This window comes from Apteryx mantelli, chromosome 3, assembly GCF_036417845.1.
Source record: "Apteryx mantelli isolate bAptMan1 chromosome 3, bAptMan1.hap1, whole genome shotgun sequence".
NCBI lineage: Eukaryota > Metazoa > Chordata > Aves > Apterygiformes > Apterygidae > Apteryx > Apteryx mantelli.
In genome coordinates this window covers 136,150,388-136,165,654 of record NC_089980.1, presented here as the reverse complement: position 1 = coordinate 136,165,654, position 15,267 = coordinate 136,150,388, and the positions used below count along the sequence as shown (strand labels likewise).

The 15,267-nt window shown below is 57.8% G+C and overlaps 1 protein-coding gene and 1 non-coding gene across 2 annotated transcripts; both read right to left on the bottom strand.

Annotated features, from left to right (window-relative positions):
- Positions 1–122: 122 nt before the first annotated feature.
- LOC136991643 (T-cell activation Rho GTPase-activating protein-like) lies at positions 123–14,405 on the bottom strand. Its single transcript, XM_067294623.1, is given in 19 exon segments — positions 123–241; positions 789–855; positions 858–904; positions 907–979; positions 982–1,148; positions 1,485–1,718; positions 2,126–2,243; positions 2,423–2,618; positions 2,734–2,843; positions 3,341–3,502; positions 3,832–4,004; positions 4,199–4,358; positions 4,711–4,758; positions 4,865–4,949; positions 5,375–5,416; positions 5,602–5,793; positions 6,195–6,268; positions 6,689–6,874; positions 14,370–14,405. Coding segments are annotated over 19 exon segments (2,289 nt in total).
- Positions 12,966–13,037, bottom strand: TRNAW-CCA (transfer RNA tryptophan (anticodon CCA)). Its single transcript has one exon. It is a non-coding gene; the product is annotated as a tRNA-Trp (tRNA).
- Positions 14,406–15,267: the final 862 nt, after the last annotated feature.

Here is a 15,267-nt window from a genome sequence, read left to right as displayed (position 1 = left end):
GCAAAGTCCTGCACCTAACACAGACTAGCCCCACGGGAAAGCAGAGGCAATACAGCTGGTGCTAGATGCTTAACCAAGCCTGACACTGATGTGAGTTGACCAAACAGCCTTCTGATCTGGAGTCAGACACGCTGCCTTTGCACCACAAGGCTGGAGGCATGCAGCACCCAGGCACAGAGCGTGCCCCGCGTGGTGGGGATGTGCTGTCCATGGGGACCACCAGCACATTCCTCATTACCCGCTAATATATGCACAAAGGCCATCACTGCACAGCAGTTTTTAGGAATGTCCTATCTTGAGTTGGTCCTGGCCATTTTGAGCAGGGAATGATAATATTTAATTCTGGTAAATGCTGGACAAGAGCATAGGGAAGCTGGGACAAGTTTTGGAGCTGCCAGCTTGGAAATTGTCCTTTTTGGAACACAAATACAACACTGTTGATCAATCACTGCCTAGTTCTCCCACACAATAGGTAATAGACAGCACTTTTACATCTATTTGTACAGAGTCACACACAAGCCTCTCTGCCCCACCTCTTCTGGTGGAAGAAGGTGACATCGCAAGCTGATGACGACTTCAGGAGAGCCTCTCAAGAAAAAAATGCTCCTGCAAAGCTAGCTTATTCTTTGTCCATTGAAAGTAAAATATTTCAAAGGATAGACAAGATATGGTTTTTACAACCTTTACTTTGGAGAGTGCCCAGAGGAGAGACAGGCTATTTAAACATAGGATGCTTTTCCTTGCTGGATGTGGTCCCAGGCGCCCAGTTCTGGAGGCTTTTTGCGCACCTTTTCCTGCAGTTGGCCAAATGGCATGACATGACATGGAGTGCTTTTCGATGGCTCTGCTAGGTGTCTGCTGCTGTCCTCAGTGCGCTTGTTGGAAAAGGCCTGGGGCCTATTTTAAAAGTTTTTTGTGGAGTAGAGGGTGAAAGCAGTGTGGAGCAGGTGAAGACGAAGGCATGAGGTGAGGAAAGTAGCTCTGCAGGGAGCAGCTGGAGGATGTTTTGGGTATAGAGAGCTGTGTGATAACTGTGAAGGCAATACGGAAAGGTGTTTTATCAAGTGCCTCCTTCTCCAGCCTTAGCTGTTACTGAAGAACTGGGAAATTGCCCTCAATTTTGCTCAGCTCCTGCTCTCTGCTGGTGCCTTTGTAATTGCCCTCAGTTTCACTTGGGTCCTGCTCCCTGCTCATGCCTTCATAACTGTCCTCACTTTCACTCGGCTCCTGCTCCCTGCTCGTGCCTTCGTAATAGCCCTCACTTTTGCTTGGCTCCTGCTCCCTGCTCATGCCTTCATAATTGTCCTCACTTTTCCTTGGCTCCTGCTCCCTGTTCGTGCCTTCGTAATTGCCCTCAGTTTCACTTGGCTCCTGCTCCCTGCACATGTCTTCGTAATTGCCATCACTTTTGCTTGGCTCCTGCTCCCTGCTCGTGCCTTCATATTTGTCCTCACTTTCACTCGGCTCCTGCTCCCTGCTCGTGCCTTCAAAGCGGTTGTGCAAGGACAGGTCCGGCTCTGAGAACCACCTCTGCATCCTGCTGATGTCATTTGTGAGATTGCTCAGGGAAGGGGCAGAGACGCATTTTGGATATGGTCTGTTGAGACTGCTGCTCCTGCCGTTGGGCTGCTCCGTCTCCAAGGTTGGGGTGCTGCCTTCAGCTCCCGCCTCTGGGCTGCTGCAGGCAGAACCGTCGTGCTGAGGAGCCCCTGGGTGTGCTGTGGGGAGAAGGAGCCTGTTAGGCGCTTTTTAGGTACTCTCTGAAGGTACCAGGGGACTTTCCCTGTGCAACCACACACTTCACCAAATGCAACCTTCCTGCCGACGAGCTAGAGGAGAAGTTGAGGAGGCAGAGAGGGCAGTGTCCTGCGAGAGTGCAGTTCTAGGCCATAGGCAGCAGCTAGGGGAGGAGCAGAGCTGTGCAGACGTTTACCATCTGGCATGGGTGTTGTTTTGTGAGTGTTGTCCTTTTGAGCTCCTGGAAAGCGTTCCAGGAGGCAAACGCTGCAATACCATATTAAACCCTCTGCACCTCTCTGCATGGCCACAGATGTCTTCCGATATGCAGTGAAAGAATGCAAAGCAGCAGCCCTGGCCGGGGACAATCATCAGTGCATCCCCCTACCTGTGGAGCTGTGTGTGTGCTCCGGTGACTCCTCGGCCGAGGGACTGAAGGGCAAGGCGATGTGCTCCCCAAATAGTGCTCGGCAGTTGTCTATTAGGAACTCGACCAGTGCTGTCACCTGCACACAGAAAACCACGGATTTAGAGATTTGCCTGTGCCGTTGCAGAGAGTGCCGGTGAGGGGCGCCCCCAGCGTTCAGAGGTGCTGCTTTGGTGAGCTTTTGCAAGGGCAGGGGTCTCTGTGGGCATGGCGCAGAGCTGCCCCCAAGGCGGTAGCGAGGGGGTGAATTCAAGAGACCTTGTCATTGCGCTCCTTCAGCACTGCCAGCGGGAGCCTGTTGTCCATGCTGGGGCTCAGCAGGTTTGGCCCCACGCAGATGGCCAGGTTGCTGGCGTCCATCCTGCTGGTCTCCGCGTTTTCGCTGATGTGATGGAGCACAGCAAGCAAGCGCTGGAGCAAGAGGAGGTTTGCTCTGGGCAGGCTGTCAGCCACCCTGGGGAACACAAACCAAATGTGACGTTAATAATGCAGGGTGCAGGGGCCGCTCCTTCCTCCCTGGAGCCAGTGTGAGTTCCCTCCAAAATGGTGGGCCTGCTTCAAAGTCTTACTCTTTCAGCTGGTCAATTTTGTCCTGCTGGCTTGGCATCTCCAGCGCCTCCATCCACTTGTCGTAGAGGCTGTCTGAGAGGAGTTTGGCGGGGATGTTTCGCAGGAAGTCCTGCAAGGCCAAGGTACTCAGATGATGCTCTCAACGCTGCCAGCGAGCAGAGAGGGAGCATGCGCGTGCTTGAGCTCACGAGCAGGCAGGCTGCTTTGAGCTCCCTGCTCCCAAAGGTGCTCCTGAGCACTGAGCGCGCAGGGGGCTGCACGAGAACATGCCAAGTGCAGCGGTGTGAGTGCAGGAGCAGCACCCAGCTCATATCCGAGCCTTTGGTCTGGTCCTCCGTCTGAGTAGTCCTCAGTGAGGAGAGGAGGATGCTGAGGAGGAGGTGGAGGAAGCGCGTTTGCCATGGGCATGCAGGGAATCAGGGGCAGAACTGGGGGAACTGAAAAGGCGGTGGAGAAGAAAAAGGCCCAAGTGTCCTGAGCCTGAACCACTGAGTTTGGCTTCAGTAGGGGTTTAGCTTTGAGTGCCACCGAGGTCAGTGGAGGCACTGACGGAGGCCCATGCAGATTAGCCACGTGCTCTGAGAGCTAAAAGTCAGAGGACTTCACCTTCAGCACCACTGCCAAGAGGTGCACAGGTTTGCTGTCCAGGTCAGTGTTCTCGCCCTGGTTCAGCACCTCCTTCAGCTCCTTGCGGGCCTTCTCGCTGGCCGCTCTCCTGAAGACCCCCTCAGTGGCAGGCCCTTTCTCGTACAGTATGGCCAGGAGATCCTGCAGGAAGCAGCAGACAGTTTTTGACTTTGGGGTGCGCTCTGCTTTGCTTGGGTTAGTGTCTTGTTCTCACTCCATGGCGATTACAGTGGTAGTGACATGCTTGTCTCCCAGCCCACCCTCTTTTTGGCCTGGTGAACTCCACCGACTTCTGTGAAGTCATCCCTGCTTTCTTCCAGCAGAAAATGAGGCACAGGTCAAGGCTTCAGGTTCCAATTCCCTCCTTCCCAAGCCAGGCTGAATGCGCAGCAGAGATTTCTTGGAAGGAAGAGAAGCTTCTGTGCAGGAAAGGCCAGAAGCAGCATGCCTCCATCCCCAGGCTTGCTTACCTGCACTGGCTGGGGCAGGCCACCATCCTTCCCGCAGATAGTTGCCAGAGGCTGGCCAAAGAGAGCCGCCCTGGGGCCAGAGTCGAGCTGCCCTGGGCGGTCCCCGCTGGCAGAGGCTCCTCGCCGAGCAAGTGGCCATGATATCAGCGGCCTTCTTGCCTTCGCTCCCTCTGCTGCAAGCAAAAGCAAAGCCAAACTCAGTGTAGAAGATGCGGCGGAGAGAGCCGGACGGTGCCGCTTGTGTGTGTGCGGCGCCCTGTGCTGCAGGGTCTCCTCCAGCTTGTGCAGAGGCGCAGAGGTTTTGCATGGTGGCAGGCAACAAGCAGCGTGTCAGAAGGCAGCTGCTCCGTCTCTTTCTCAGACTCACCAGGCAAGTGGCCAAGGCCCTCTTGCACGTCGGAAGGGTCCGAGCGGGGGCATTTCTTGGCGTCAGCCTGCTGCGAGAAACGGGTGAAGGTCACAGAGGTGCCCCTCAGCAGCCGGGGCCGCGAGGGAGTTGCTGCAGCGACGCAGGCATCTGCGCGAGGCTGCCGGGCAAAGCGGAGGGCGTCAAAGGGCTGCGGAGGAGAGGCCGGAGGTGCGGGCCCGACGCTGCCCCTCTGTGCCACGGGGGCTGTGGCAAAGGCTCCTGCGCAGCCAGCGCCCCCGAAGCGGCCCTGCAGCCCGCAGCCCCCGCACGGCTGGAGGCTGCTGCTTCGGTGCCCAGCAGCCCCAGCGCGGCACGAGGGCTCTGCCCGTGGCCGCGGGGACGGTGCGCCCTGCCGCGCTCTGCCTGGCACGAGGCATTTGCTGCCTTTGCCCGCCCCGGGGAGCCGCCCCAGGGGCTGAGCTAGCGCGCGTGCACAGGCAGCGCGGGCAGGGAAAGGGAGCCCTGCTCACCTCTGCCGAGATCAGCGTCTCCACGGTCGCCGCCGTCAGCGACACCTCCTAGGCGAGAGAGCAAAGAGGCGCCGTGAGGAACTGGCCAGCTTTGGGCGGCTTTGGGGAAGCCGAGGCGCTGTCGGGGCGCGGCGGGCGGCGTGAGGACACTTACGGGACGGCAGAAGCCGACGAGCTCGGTGAGGAGGCGCAGGGAGGGCAGTCGGGTGAGCCTGGCTCCCGGGGCTCCTGGGCTCTGCCTGTGCACAGGGAAGGGCACGCCAAGAGCTCTGTCAGCGCCAGCCCTCGCTGCTCTCTGCTGCCAGCCAGCCCCGCGCTGCCGAGGGAACCCCAAGCCCGAGAGCCTGCGGCAGCGCTGGCTGGGAGCAGCGCTCTGCGGCGCCCTGCCTCCTGCTGCCCACGGGCCTCCTCCTCGTGGGGACGGACGGCAGCGGCTCGGGGTGCCCGCGCCTGCCGGCGAGGAGCTGCGGTGGCAGCTCCTGGGCTCGGTGGCGACTGCGACCGCGAGGCTGAGCAAGTCCCGCCGCTGTGCCCAGGAGCTGCCCTGGGCGGCGGGTGCCCCTTTCCCCAGCGACGTTCCGGTGTTTCTGCGTGCAGCTCCACCTGGAGCACTCGCCCGCTCTCAGCCCTACAGCGGCACGTGGAGTTCCCCGGCAGAACTTACCGGAGCATCGTGTCCAGCCAGAGCTGCTTCACCTCCTGCGACCTGCAGCGCAACGGAGAAGCGGCCTCAGCCCACGCTGCTGCTGCTGCTGCTGCTCGTCCTCCGTGGGACAGAGCTGGCCCCAAACAGCTCTCGCCCCCGTGGGCAGAGTGCCAGGGCCAGGGCTGAGCCGTGTGGGGCAGGAGAGGGGCTCGCGCAGGGCCCTGGCAGGTGTCGCCCAGACTCACCCAAAAGTGACCACGCAGAGGTCGCTGGGCCAGACGAGGATGAGGGTGCGGCTGCACTTGAGGCCGAAGACCTCCTCCTCCTCCTGCTCCTGCTCCTCGTCCTCAGGCCTGGCCGTGGCCGCCTCCTCGCTGCACAGCACCCAGAGCTCGCTGAGCCGCACGCGGTGCTGCAGGCGGAAAGTGGGGCCGCATCTGCCGGGAGGAAGAGCAGGGACTCATCTGTGGGTGTTCGCCGTGGGGGCAACCCCAGCTGTCCCCCATGGCAGAGCCATTTCCAGGGGCAGAGCCATGGGAACGGTGGCCCTGAGCCGCGGGCAGCAGCAATGAGCCTCCTCTGCAGCACACACGCAGAGGACTTTGGAGAAGTCGCTGCTGGGCAATGATAGCAGCGGGATGCTTGGTGAAGGCGTGCAGAGGAGAAGGACAAGAGCAGGAGCCTGTCCTGTTCTCCTTGCACCTCCCCTCATTAAAGACATGCTTTGTGCATTCATGGATCCCGCAGGACCCCTTGGGGCGAGGAATGTGCCTGGGGACGGGTGGTGGAGGCCGAGGCGGTGTCGGGGAGGAAGGAGGGCTGCGATGGCTGCTCTTACTTGAAGCTGGCGATGGCGACCGCGTGGGGGAAGAGCAGCAGGTGCCTGCGGCGCGTGCGCTGGTGCCGCGTCACCTGCGCACGGAGGGCGAGCAGGAGCTGGGGGCTGCTGCTGGCGACGAAGGCGCCGAGCGGCGGCGGGGGCCGGGAGGCTGCGCGGCCCCAGAGGCGGCGGCGGGCGCCAGGAGGCGCGGGGCCGGGGGCCCCGGGCTGTGCCCGCGTGCCGGCAGCGGGGCCGGCAGCGCCCCGGGCGCCGCAGCAGCTGGCCTGGCCCATGGCGCCGAGGCCGGGCGGACGGCTGCGGTGCGGCCGTGTCCCGCGCCTGCGTGAGGCTGGAAGCGCGTCCCTGTGCCGAGCAGTGCTGCCGGGCTGGGAGTCACCTCCGCCTGTGCTGCGCCGTGCTGGCACAGTGCCCACCCGGGGTACACGCTGCTGGCCGTGGCCAGGTCGCCGCGGTGCCGCCGCGGCACATTGTGATGCACCAGCTGGGCCCACAAAGGTGCATTGCTGGCTCGTGGTCAGCTTGTTGCCCACCAGGTCCTTTTCTGCCAAGCTGCTTTCCAGCAGCTCGGCCCCCAGCCCGTCCTGGTGTTCTTCCTCCCCAGGGGCAGAACTTTGTGCTTCCTTTTGTTGAACTTCAGGAGGTTCCTCTGCCCGTTTCTCCAGCCTGTCGAGGTCCCTCTGAATGGCAGCACAGCCCTCTGGGGTGTCAGCCCCTCCTCCTGGTTTTGTATCATCAGCAAACTTGTTGTTAGAAAGTTGCAGAGCAAGGGCTTGTCTCCCTTCTGGTGTGCCGTGGGTCTGTCAAGATGCCTAGGAGCCAGAAGCAGCTGGCTTTTGTAGTGTCATGAGAATCTCCTGGCTTTAGGAGATGCTCCCTGGCTGTGGGCTCTCAGGCTGTGAGATGATTTTATCCATGGTGAAGCAGGTCTGAAGGCATCACCATGTAGTCAGAGAAGATGTGCACCTGCCATTTCCTCCAGCACCTGGGAGGAGTTCTCTAACTCCCGAATGACATCTTGAGATACAATATAAGGCTGAGGCAATGCCAGGGGTGAGGAGGAGGAGGTGGGGAGAAAAAAAGAGGACTATTACATGTGCTCAGTTACCAAAACCACCATGGCACTGGCCTAACCCTTGTTTTTCCCCCATGCTGGATGCTGCAAAGAGCTCTGCGTGGTAGTTAATGCAGGCTTTGCCAGTGACCACATGTGCTGCCCAGGAGGTTGTTTTCCAGCAGCTTTTATAGAGAGGTGGAAATGCTGGTTCTGCCTTGCCTGTTCAGTGAGACTCAGGATGGGTCTCAGTGAGCTGGTGCGTGACAGGGTGCTGAGAGGCAGGAGGGTTGGGGGGAGCCTGGCACCACGTTCACTCAGCTGCACAGGATTGCTGGGGCCCGAGCGGGGCTGTTGCAGGCTTGGGAGTCCCCGCGCCACGGTGACCCTGTGCAAACTGGCTGTGTTCAGCTTCCGCCATCCGAACTTTCTGCAGCCTTTCATAACTGAGAAAGGAAGGAGGCTTTGAAGGAGCCATTTTTAAGGAATGCAGCGTTGAACTGTTGAAGAAGGACGTCAGTGGGCGTATTGCCTTCCCAGAACAATGCGTTGTGTTTGGAGAGGAGCCTGGCTGCTTCTGAACTTACAGGCACACTTGCTTGTTGTACTGCTCCACACTTTTGTGAAATTGGGATGAAGTTTGGTTCTCCGTGGTGCTGAGAGGCAATCTGAGGGTGCAGTTCTAACAACACTTTTGGACTACAGAGATGAGATTTAAGCTCTTGGTCTTGGAAGTAACTCTCCCTGAACCAACAGACTGTTATCTTCAAGCAGGAATCACAGAATCGTAGAACGATCTAGGTTGAAAGGGATTCTGGAGGTCTCTGGTCTAACCCCACTACTCAAAGCAGGGGCAAATGCAAAGTTAGGTCAGACTGCTCAGGGCCTCATGCTGCCTAGTTCTGAAAATCTGCTGGCTCATGAAAGCAGAGAGCTCATCGCCTGGCAGATATGCCATGAAAGCGCCCCGCTGAACTAGATTCACGTGTCACCTCAGGGCCAGTGTAATAAACCACTGTGCAAGATTCAACGGGAGAGAAGAGTGATACTTGTTCCCAGAACTCACCAAACCAATTGACTTGAACCATTCCCACAGGCGGGGACAGTTGCAGCAGTACAGAAATAGCACTCCCTGTGCCTGTCCTTTGCCCACAAAACCTCTCGGCCTTCTGCAGCCAGGCAGGGACCACAGGGCTTGACCAGCCCGGACAACTGCTCTTGGACAGAGCCATTGGATGTGGAGCAGGTGGGCAAAGCCCTGAGGGAGAGTCAAGAAGCCTCCAGCAGCCCTGGGAAGGGCTGAGGCAAGGAGGGCACGACTCTCCTGTGTGTGCACCAAAGAACCCAGGGCACACAGCGGGCACAGAGGCAGCGAGAGGGAAGAAGCGTGAGATGGGCAGAGCGGCGTGAGAGGGCTCCTTGGGCAAAGCAGCCCATGACACGTGCTCTCTCCACCCGTGCGGGAGCTCAGCACAGAGCTGGGCAGAGGGCCTTTCTCCCACCCACGGCCCCCACGCTGCCCTGCCACCATGAGCACAGCCACCCTCCCCTCCCAGCACAGCCCAGGACCGGAGGGCTCTCTTGCGGGCTCTGCTTGGCTCTGTGTGCAGTGCTGTGCTGCTGAGAGGGCTCCGGCAGGGCCTTGTGAGGGGCTGGTCCACGCTGAGCAAGACAGCAGAGGTGAAGAGCTGGCCCAGGCAGGAGGAGCCAGCTTCTCGGAGCAGAGGGCTGGGCACCCATGGGCGCCTTCAAAGCAGAGCAGCGGCAGCTGCTGCTCACTCCCCACGCTGAGGGACAAGTGTCCTTCAGCTCCGTGGTGCTGGGCGTGCAGGAAAGTGGTGTAATAAAGCCACGTTTGAGAGCTTATGGAAGAGCAGGCTGACAGTCATTCACAAAACTCAGCCTGAAGCAAGCGGAGGGGACCCGCTCCCGCTCATTCCCACCACAGTTTCACTCCCCCTCAATCTCCTCCCTGCAGCCCTGCAAACACCCCGATCGGGGTGTCCAGGGTGCCTGGCCAGGCTCACCGGTGCACGCAGAAGAGGAGATGCTTCCTGTTCCTTGCTTCCTGACAAAATGCAACTTTGCCCAGTTTTTTCTGTCACCAGACAGGTGTTGTGTAAGTAGGTCACTGCAGTATTGCTTTGTGTTATATCAAAATAAGAGTGTAGCATGTTTAACATACACCAATGTTGCATTGGGTTGGATCAAAACATGCATGGATATTAGATAAAGGGAAGCACAAGCTGTTACCTTCCCTATGCAATTAAAATTTAACCAAATCCTTGCTGGCTTTGGGATGTAGCCCATCATAGATTGCAAACACTTGTTTTATACATACAGAAGTGCCACAGCTGGGAAGCTAAAAAAGAGGCAGAAAGGTGGCACAGCTTTGGCACCCCCCGGCAGCTTGGAGCGTGTGGTGTGACTTGTGTCCAAATCGTGTGCCCTAAAATGACTTTGGCAAAGTACAAAAATAAAATTCCAACTCGCAATGCACACTAGTTGACTGTTTAACCACAACCTCAACTCCAGGATTTAGATGAGGCTTTACTTCTCTTTTGACAGGAATTCTTGTAGCTACTGACACAAACCTCTTATCTATGGGACTTGCCGTGGGGGTTTGTCACTTATTCAGCTGACTTACAACTTCCCGCTAACAGGATCCCGACTCAGAGGAATTAATAGATTCGTTCTTGTGTAGCAGTTGTTTCAGTAGTCCGTTACATCTTTCTGCCATCCCACTACTTTGAGGTCGATGAGGAAGGTGCAAAGTCCCTGCACTGCTAATTATTTCAGCTCCTGGAGGGATGTATTTCCAGCCTTCAGGTGTTCGCTCTAAGGGACTGATCTACTTGTCAGGTTTCCCAGAGTAGTTGACCTTCCCTGAGACTTGCAACCTGTTCTCCTTTTGACACGTACTCTATCATTGCTCGAAAAAAGGACATGAGTCTACAGGGTGTTTGGCCAATGATTTTGTCACAGGCCATCGTCTCCTTGCAGCCTGTTGAAATAACTGCGAACTCGCAGTGTGCCCTGGCCATCCGTGTAACCACTTCCCTAGCCATTCTGCCTCCAGATTGTATCATACATTTATTCTAGCCAGATGATCAGCCATCTGATCCCACTTTTCCCCAGGGTTTTTAGGTGGTTGGTGGGCGGAGGCATGACCCATTGATATGTTCTTCAATTGAGCTACATCCAAACTCTTTTCCTGGGTCTGCTTTTCCCCATACGTCTCTACCATTTTATTGCCAATTGTTTCTCACTCCATTCTCCAACGCCAGGGTGGCACCAGCCCAAACAGCATAGGAGTCCGGACAGACTCAAGGCTCCTTGCTCCACAGGGGCAGGGGCCAGGCGCAGGGATGCCGCAAGGGAGGAGAGTGCCTCAGAGCAGGGCAGAGGGCTGGGCACAGGCAAGGGGCCAGGTCCCCTCCTGCAGCACAGCCTGAGGTGGGCACTGGGAAGGGACTGGCAGCGATGGAGCTCTCTCCCTGAGATGGTGATGGGCATCATTAAAAACAGACAGCCTGTGAGCTCAGCCCACCCCACAGATGGGCACCACAACTCCGGATATCCTGCCCTGGATCCAAGCCTGCATTGGCGATGAATCAGAGCTGTGGAAAGGTAAGACATCCCGCCAACACACCAGTGTGTCTGAGGGGCTGGGGGTCAGTGGCAGCCCTTGCTGCGCAGCCCTCTCCCCATGGGTGAGAAGGGGTAGCCGTGATGGATTCAGGAAAGATGGCCAAGGGGAGAGATCATCTTCCCCCACCTTCACTGCCAACCCTCCCTGGCAGCCCACTGAAAGACCCCTGGGGGCACCAGGCTGGCCAGGGTCTGGGGCCAGTGGTGCAATGGATAACGCGCCTGACTATGGATCAGGAGAGTGCAGGTTTGCCTCCTGCCTGGCTCGACCTTTTCCTCATCCCAGCCTGGCAATGGTGGACAGCACAGTGATGGTGTCCGGTGCCCTGGTTCCTCCTTGGTGGCAACCATTGCCTGGTGTTTCTCCCAACTCTCTGGTAGAGACCTCCGTGCTGATAAGGAAGAAGGAACTGGCTGGGGATGTGAAGGCTTTGGGTGCAGGGAGCCTTTTCAGGGTTGATCTGCAAATCCTGAGAGGAGTGGGGAAGATGAGTAGCAGAATGACAAGCCAGGACTTGAGGAGAGCTGAGCTGGGCTTAGTCGAGGGGCAATGGCTGAACAGGGGGCTCTTGTCTGTGCCCCAGCACAAAAAGGGCAGGCCAGTGGCCATGCAGAAAGCAGGTCCCACCACCACCATTGCTGTGGTCAGAAATGGGGTGAGCCACACAGCAACGAGCCTGCACCCTCCTGATCCATGGTCAGCTTGGTTGGCTCTTGCATCAGCGGCCTTGGCCCCCAAACAGCCTGGCACCCCCAGCAGTAGGGCTTCCTCTGACTCACCAGAACAGGCTGGAGGTGAAGGGTAGCACAGATTTGCCTTTAATCACCTGACCTTGCCTGGGACAGCTTTCCCCTCTCCGACAACTTTGCTCCTTCTGGGTCCCAATGTCTTGGGAGAAGCAGTTCCCGGAACAGGCCACTATGCTGAAATAAGGCAGGACAGCAAGGGTAGGGGTGAGAAATGCAATGCACAGGCCCCTGAGGGAGACCGTCCATCTGTCCCCCCCGGGGTCATGGCACATTCTAGCACTGCACAGCACAGCACTACGGGGCCAGTGCCAGAGGAAAGAGGGTGCTGAGCAAGGGGTGTCCCCTGAGGGGCAGGTGCGGTGGCTGCCCAACACATCCTGGGGAGAGACTCCACTCACCTGGCAGATGCCCGGTGCCTGCCTCAGGCCCTGTGGCAGATGTGGACACTCATCCCTTTTGCATGGCCTGACCCAGGACACCATCATCCCCCCTTCTTCAGCTTTGCCCATGTACCCTGAGCCCTCACTGTCTCTCTGCACCTCAGCCCCACCCCGCCCTGCACATTCATCCTGCAGCCTGGACTGCACTCTACAGCCAGAACTTGGCCACCCCCTCTTCACAGGGTGCCCCCATCCTCTCCACCTCCCATGGCCCTGCTATGAGGGCAGCCCTGGGTGATCCCATGCAGAGCACATCCCCAATGCCCACACCACGGTCCATGCCTGGGTGCTGTGCCCCTCTGCCCAGACCTCGTGGCGCAAGGGCAGCGCGTCTGACTCCAGATCAGAAAGTTGTGTGTTCAAATCACATCAGAGTCAGGCTTGGTTCAACAGCAGGTGCCTTTTGTATTGTCCCCGTTTTGTGCTGCCCTTGTGGTGGTGGTGGTGGTGGTCTGCTTTCTCGGCAAAGGCCTTCCGTCTCCTGGCTCTTGTCCCACCTGTTGGGCCTTCTGCAGGGCAAAGGTGGGATGGCTTCTTGCCCTACGGGAAAGAAAGAGTTCCTCCAGCCCTTATGGCAGACCTGAGTCCTGCAAAAAGGGCAAAATGCCCAGCCACCATCAAATAACACCACTGCTAATCTGGAAGCAGAATTAAGATCCTTCTTAATCTTCCATCCTGTAGGCTAAACCAATCCAGATCTCTCAGGCTACCTAAGCATACCATGTGCTCCAGCCCCAAGCCATCTTCGAGGTCTTGTCTTGGTCTTGCTACAGTTTCTCAATGTCTTGCAAAACCCTGCATGTGACATAGACAAGCTCCACAATGGAAAACTGCACAACAGAAAAGCACAGGTAGCCCCCAGTCCTGCCCCAAGCCTGACCCCGGTATGATTCGAACACACATCCTTCTGATCTGGAGTCAGATGCGCTGCCTTTGCGCCACGAGGTCAGAGCAGTGGGATGCAATGCCCAGGCATGGACCACGGCCTGGGTGGTGAGGATGTGCTCTCCATGGGGAGCAGCCCAGGGGTGTGCTGGTGCTCCCCTAGCAGGGCAGTGGAGGGGGTGAGTGGGTGCCCAGGGAGAGGGTCACCATGGCCTGGTGTGTGCAGGTGGAGGATGGATGGCCAAGGCAGGATGGGGTGGTGGCGCAGGGGGGCAACATGCTCTCAGGGGATGAGGCTGGAAGCTGAAGGCATCGCAGGCTGAGGCCTCCTTAGGGACTGTGGGAGGCTGATGCCTCAGGCCAGGCCACACAGAAGGGCTGAGGGCCCCATTCCTCAGCAGAGTCTGAGGTGGGTGCTGGGCACCCACTGGCAGTGCGTGACTTCTCTTGCCAAGGGTGTGCTGGGCAGGCACTCTGCTGGCCCCACAGGAGACATGCTGCCCTGAGGTCTCTGATTCTCCCAGGGACACGGCTTGTTTGCTTGCTCCAGGCATTGCTAGTGTCTGCCACAGCATCCTGAAGATGCTGGTGGGGGACTGCAGGCCAGCCACAGGCGGAGGGAGGGTCGTGCTAAGCATGTGGGAACAGTGAGTGCTTGGATAGCTGCAGCCTTCCCACCCTGTGCAGTACATGTGACCGCTGCATGGGGCAAGATGGGATGGGATGGGATCAGCTGCCAGCCCAGGTCCCCTAGGATCATGTTGCCCCCTGTGCCACCACACCCTGGCCATGGTCCATGCCTGGGTGCTGCATCCATGTGCTTCGACCTCGTGGCGCAAGGGCAGCGCGTCTGACTCCAGATCAGAAGGTTGTGTGCCTGAATCACACTGGGGTCAGGCTTGGGGCTGCGCTGGATTCCCATTGTATTGCCTGTGCTTTTCCTTTGAGCTAACCTGTGTTAGGTGCAGGACCAGTAGAGCATCCCTGGTGCCCATGTGAGCGTGCACCAACTGGGAGGAGTCTGGAAGCTGATGAGCCCCGGTAGTCTCCTCCACCCAGCATTGCAGGTCAGAGCCAGTCAAGCAGTGATTCCAGTGACCCAGAGCATGGGTTGGCAGTCAGGACCTCTGTTCCATGCCCAAAGGAGCCTCCAATGATTGCCATCCTCCTTACCTGCACCCAGACCCAATCCCTTCCCTGTAAGTGCCCTCTGTAGCCTTCTGCCTCCTGGGACATGTCACAGGCTTCCTGCCTCCACCACTCTCTTTCCTCCTCACACCCTCACTCCTCCTCTGTCCTACGCTTGTGCTCTGGTGCTGCAGGGTCCCTGCAAAAATCCTGCTGCTCTCCTCTTTGTCCTCTCTGATAGCACAATCTGCTATCTTTGTCCTGTACCTGCAGCAGCAGCTTGAGCAGAGGCACCTCTTGCATGACCCCTTTCCCTTACCTGGTGTTGAGGACATGCACCAGGCACTCCCATACCCCAGACCCAAGCGGGGGTTGTGTTTGTGATGTTTATAGGATTTGTGATGTTTATAACATCCACACTATTTCTGCACCAATTCTCAGAGCCTTCTGTGGTCTCTCAGGGTCCCCTAAGACCCCTCTATGTGCTAAAGACTGTGTTATCTGTCAGGTTGCTCTTTGCAGCTCCTGGCTGCAGCCTCCTCCTCTCCTTCCTCACTCCCTCCATCCCTATCTCCCTCCTGCCCTCCTCCATTAGTGGCTCACCCTTCCTACTAGCATTTGCCCACATTTGCACACAGCCTGCAGTCCTTCTAAGGTGTGTGCACAGTGAGATCAGACGTAATGGTCTCAAAGGCAGTGGTCCCTGACTGAGCTGTCATCTACTGTGGGTAAGATGCAGCTATCTGCCAGCAGGCTGGCAGAAGCACCAGGCAATGGTGACCACCAAAGAGAAAGCAGGGCACTATCACCATCACTTCCACTGTGGCCAAGCTGTGCAAAGGAAAAGGTCGAGCCTGCAAGGAGTCGAACCTGCAATCTCCTGATCCATAGTCAGGTGTGCTGTCCATTGCACCACTGTCCCTGGGCATCCTGGTGGGCTACATGTAGCCTGCTGAGGCATGGTGATGCTGACATGTGGGGGTTAGAATCGGAACTGGTCAATGCATTAAAAAAAAAAGATTGTAAGAGATTAGTGGTCCAACCTCCAGCTCAAAGTACAATCGTTTTCAACATCAGGTAAGGATCAGATTGTTCAAAGCCTGATTAAGCTGAGTTTTGAATTTCTCCAAGGATGAAGAGTCCCCATCCCTCTCAGCCCCCATTC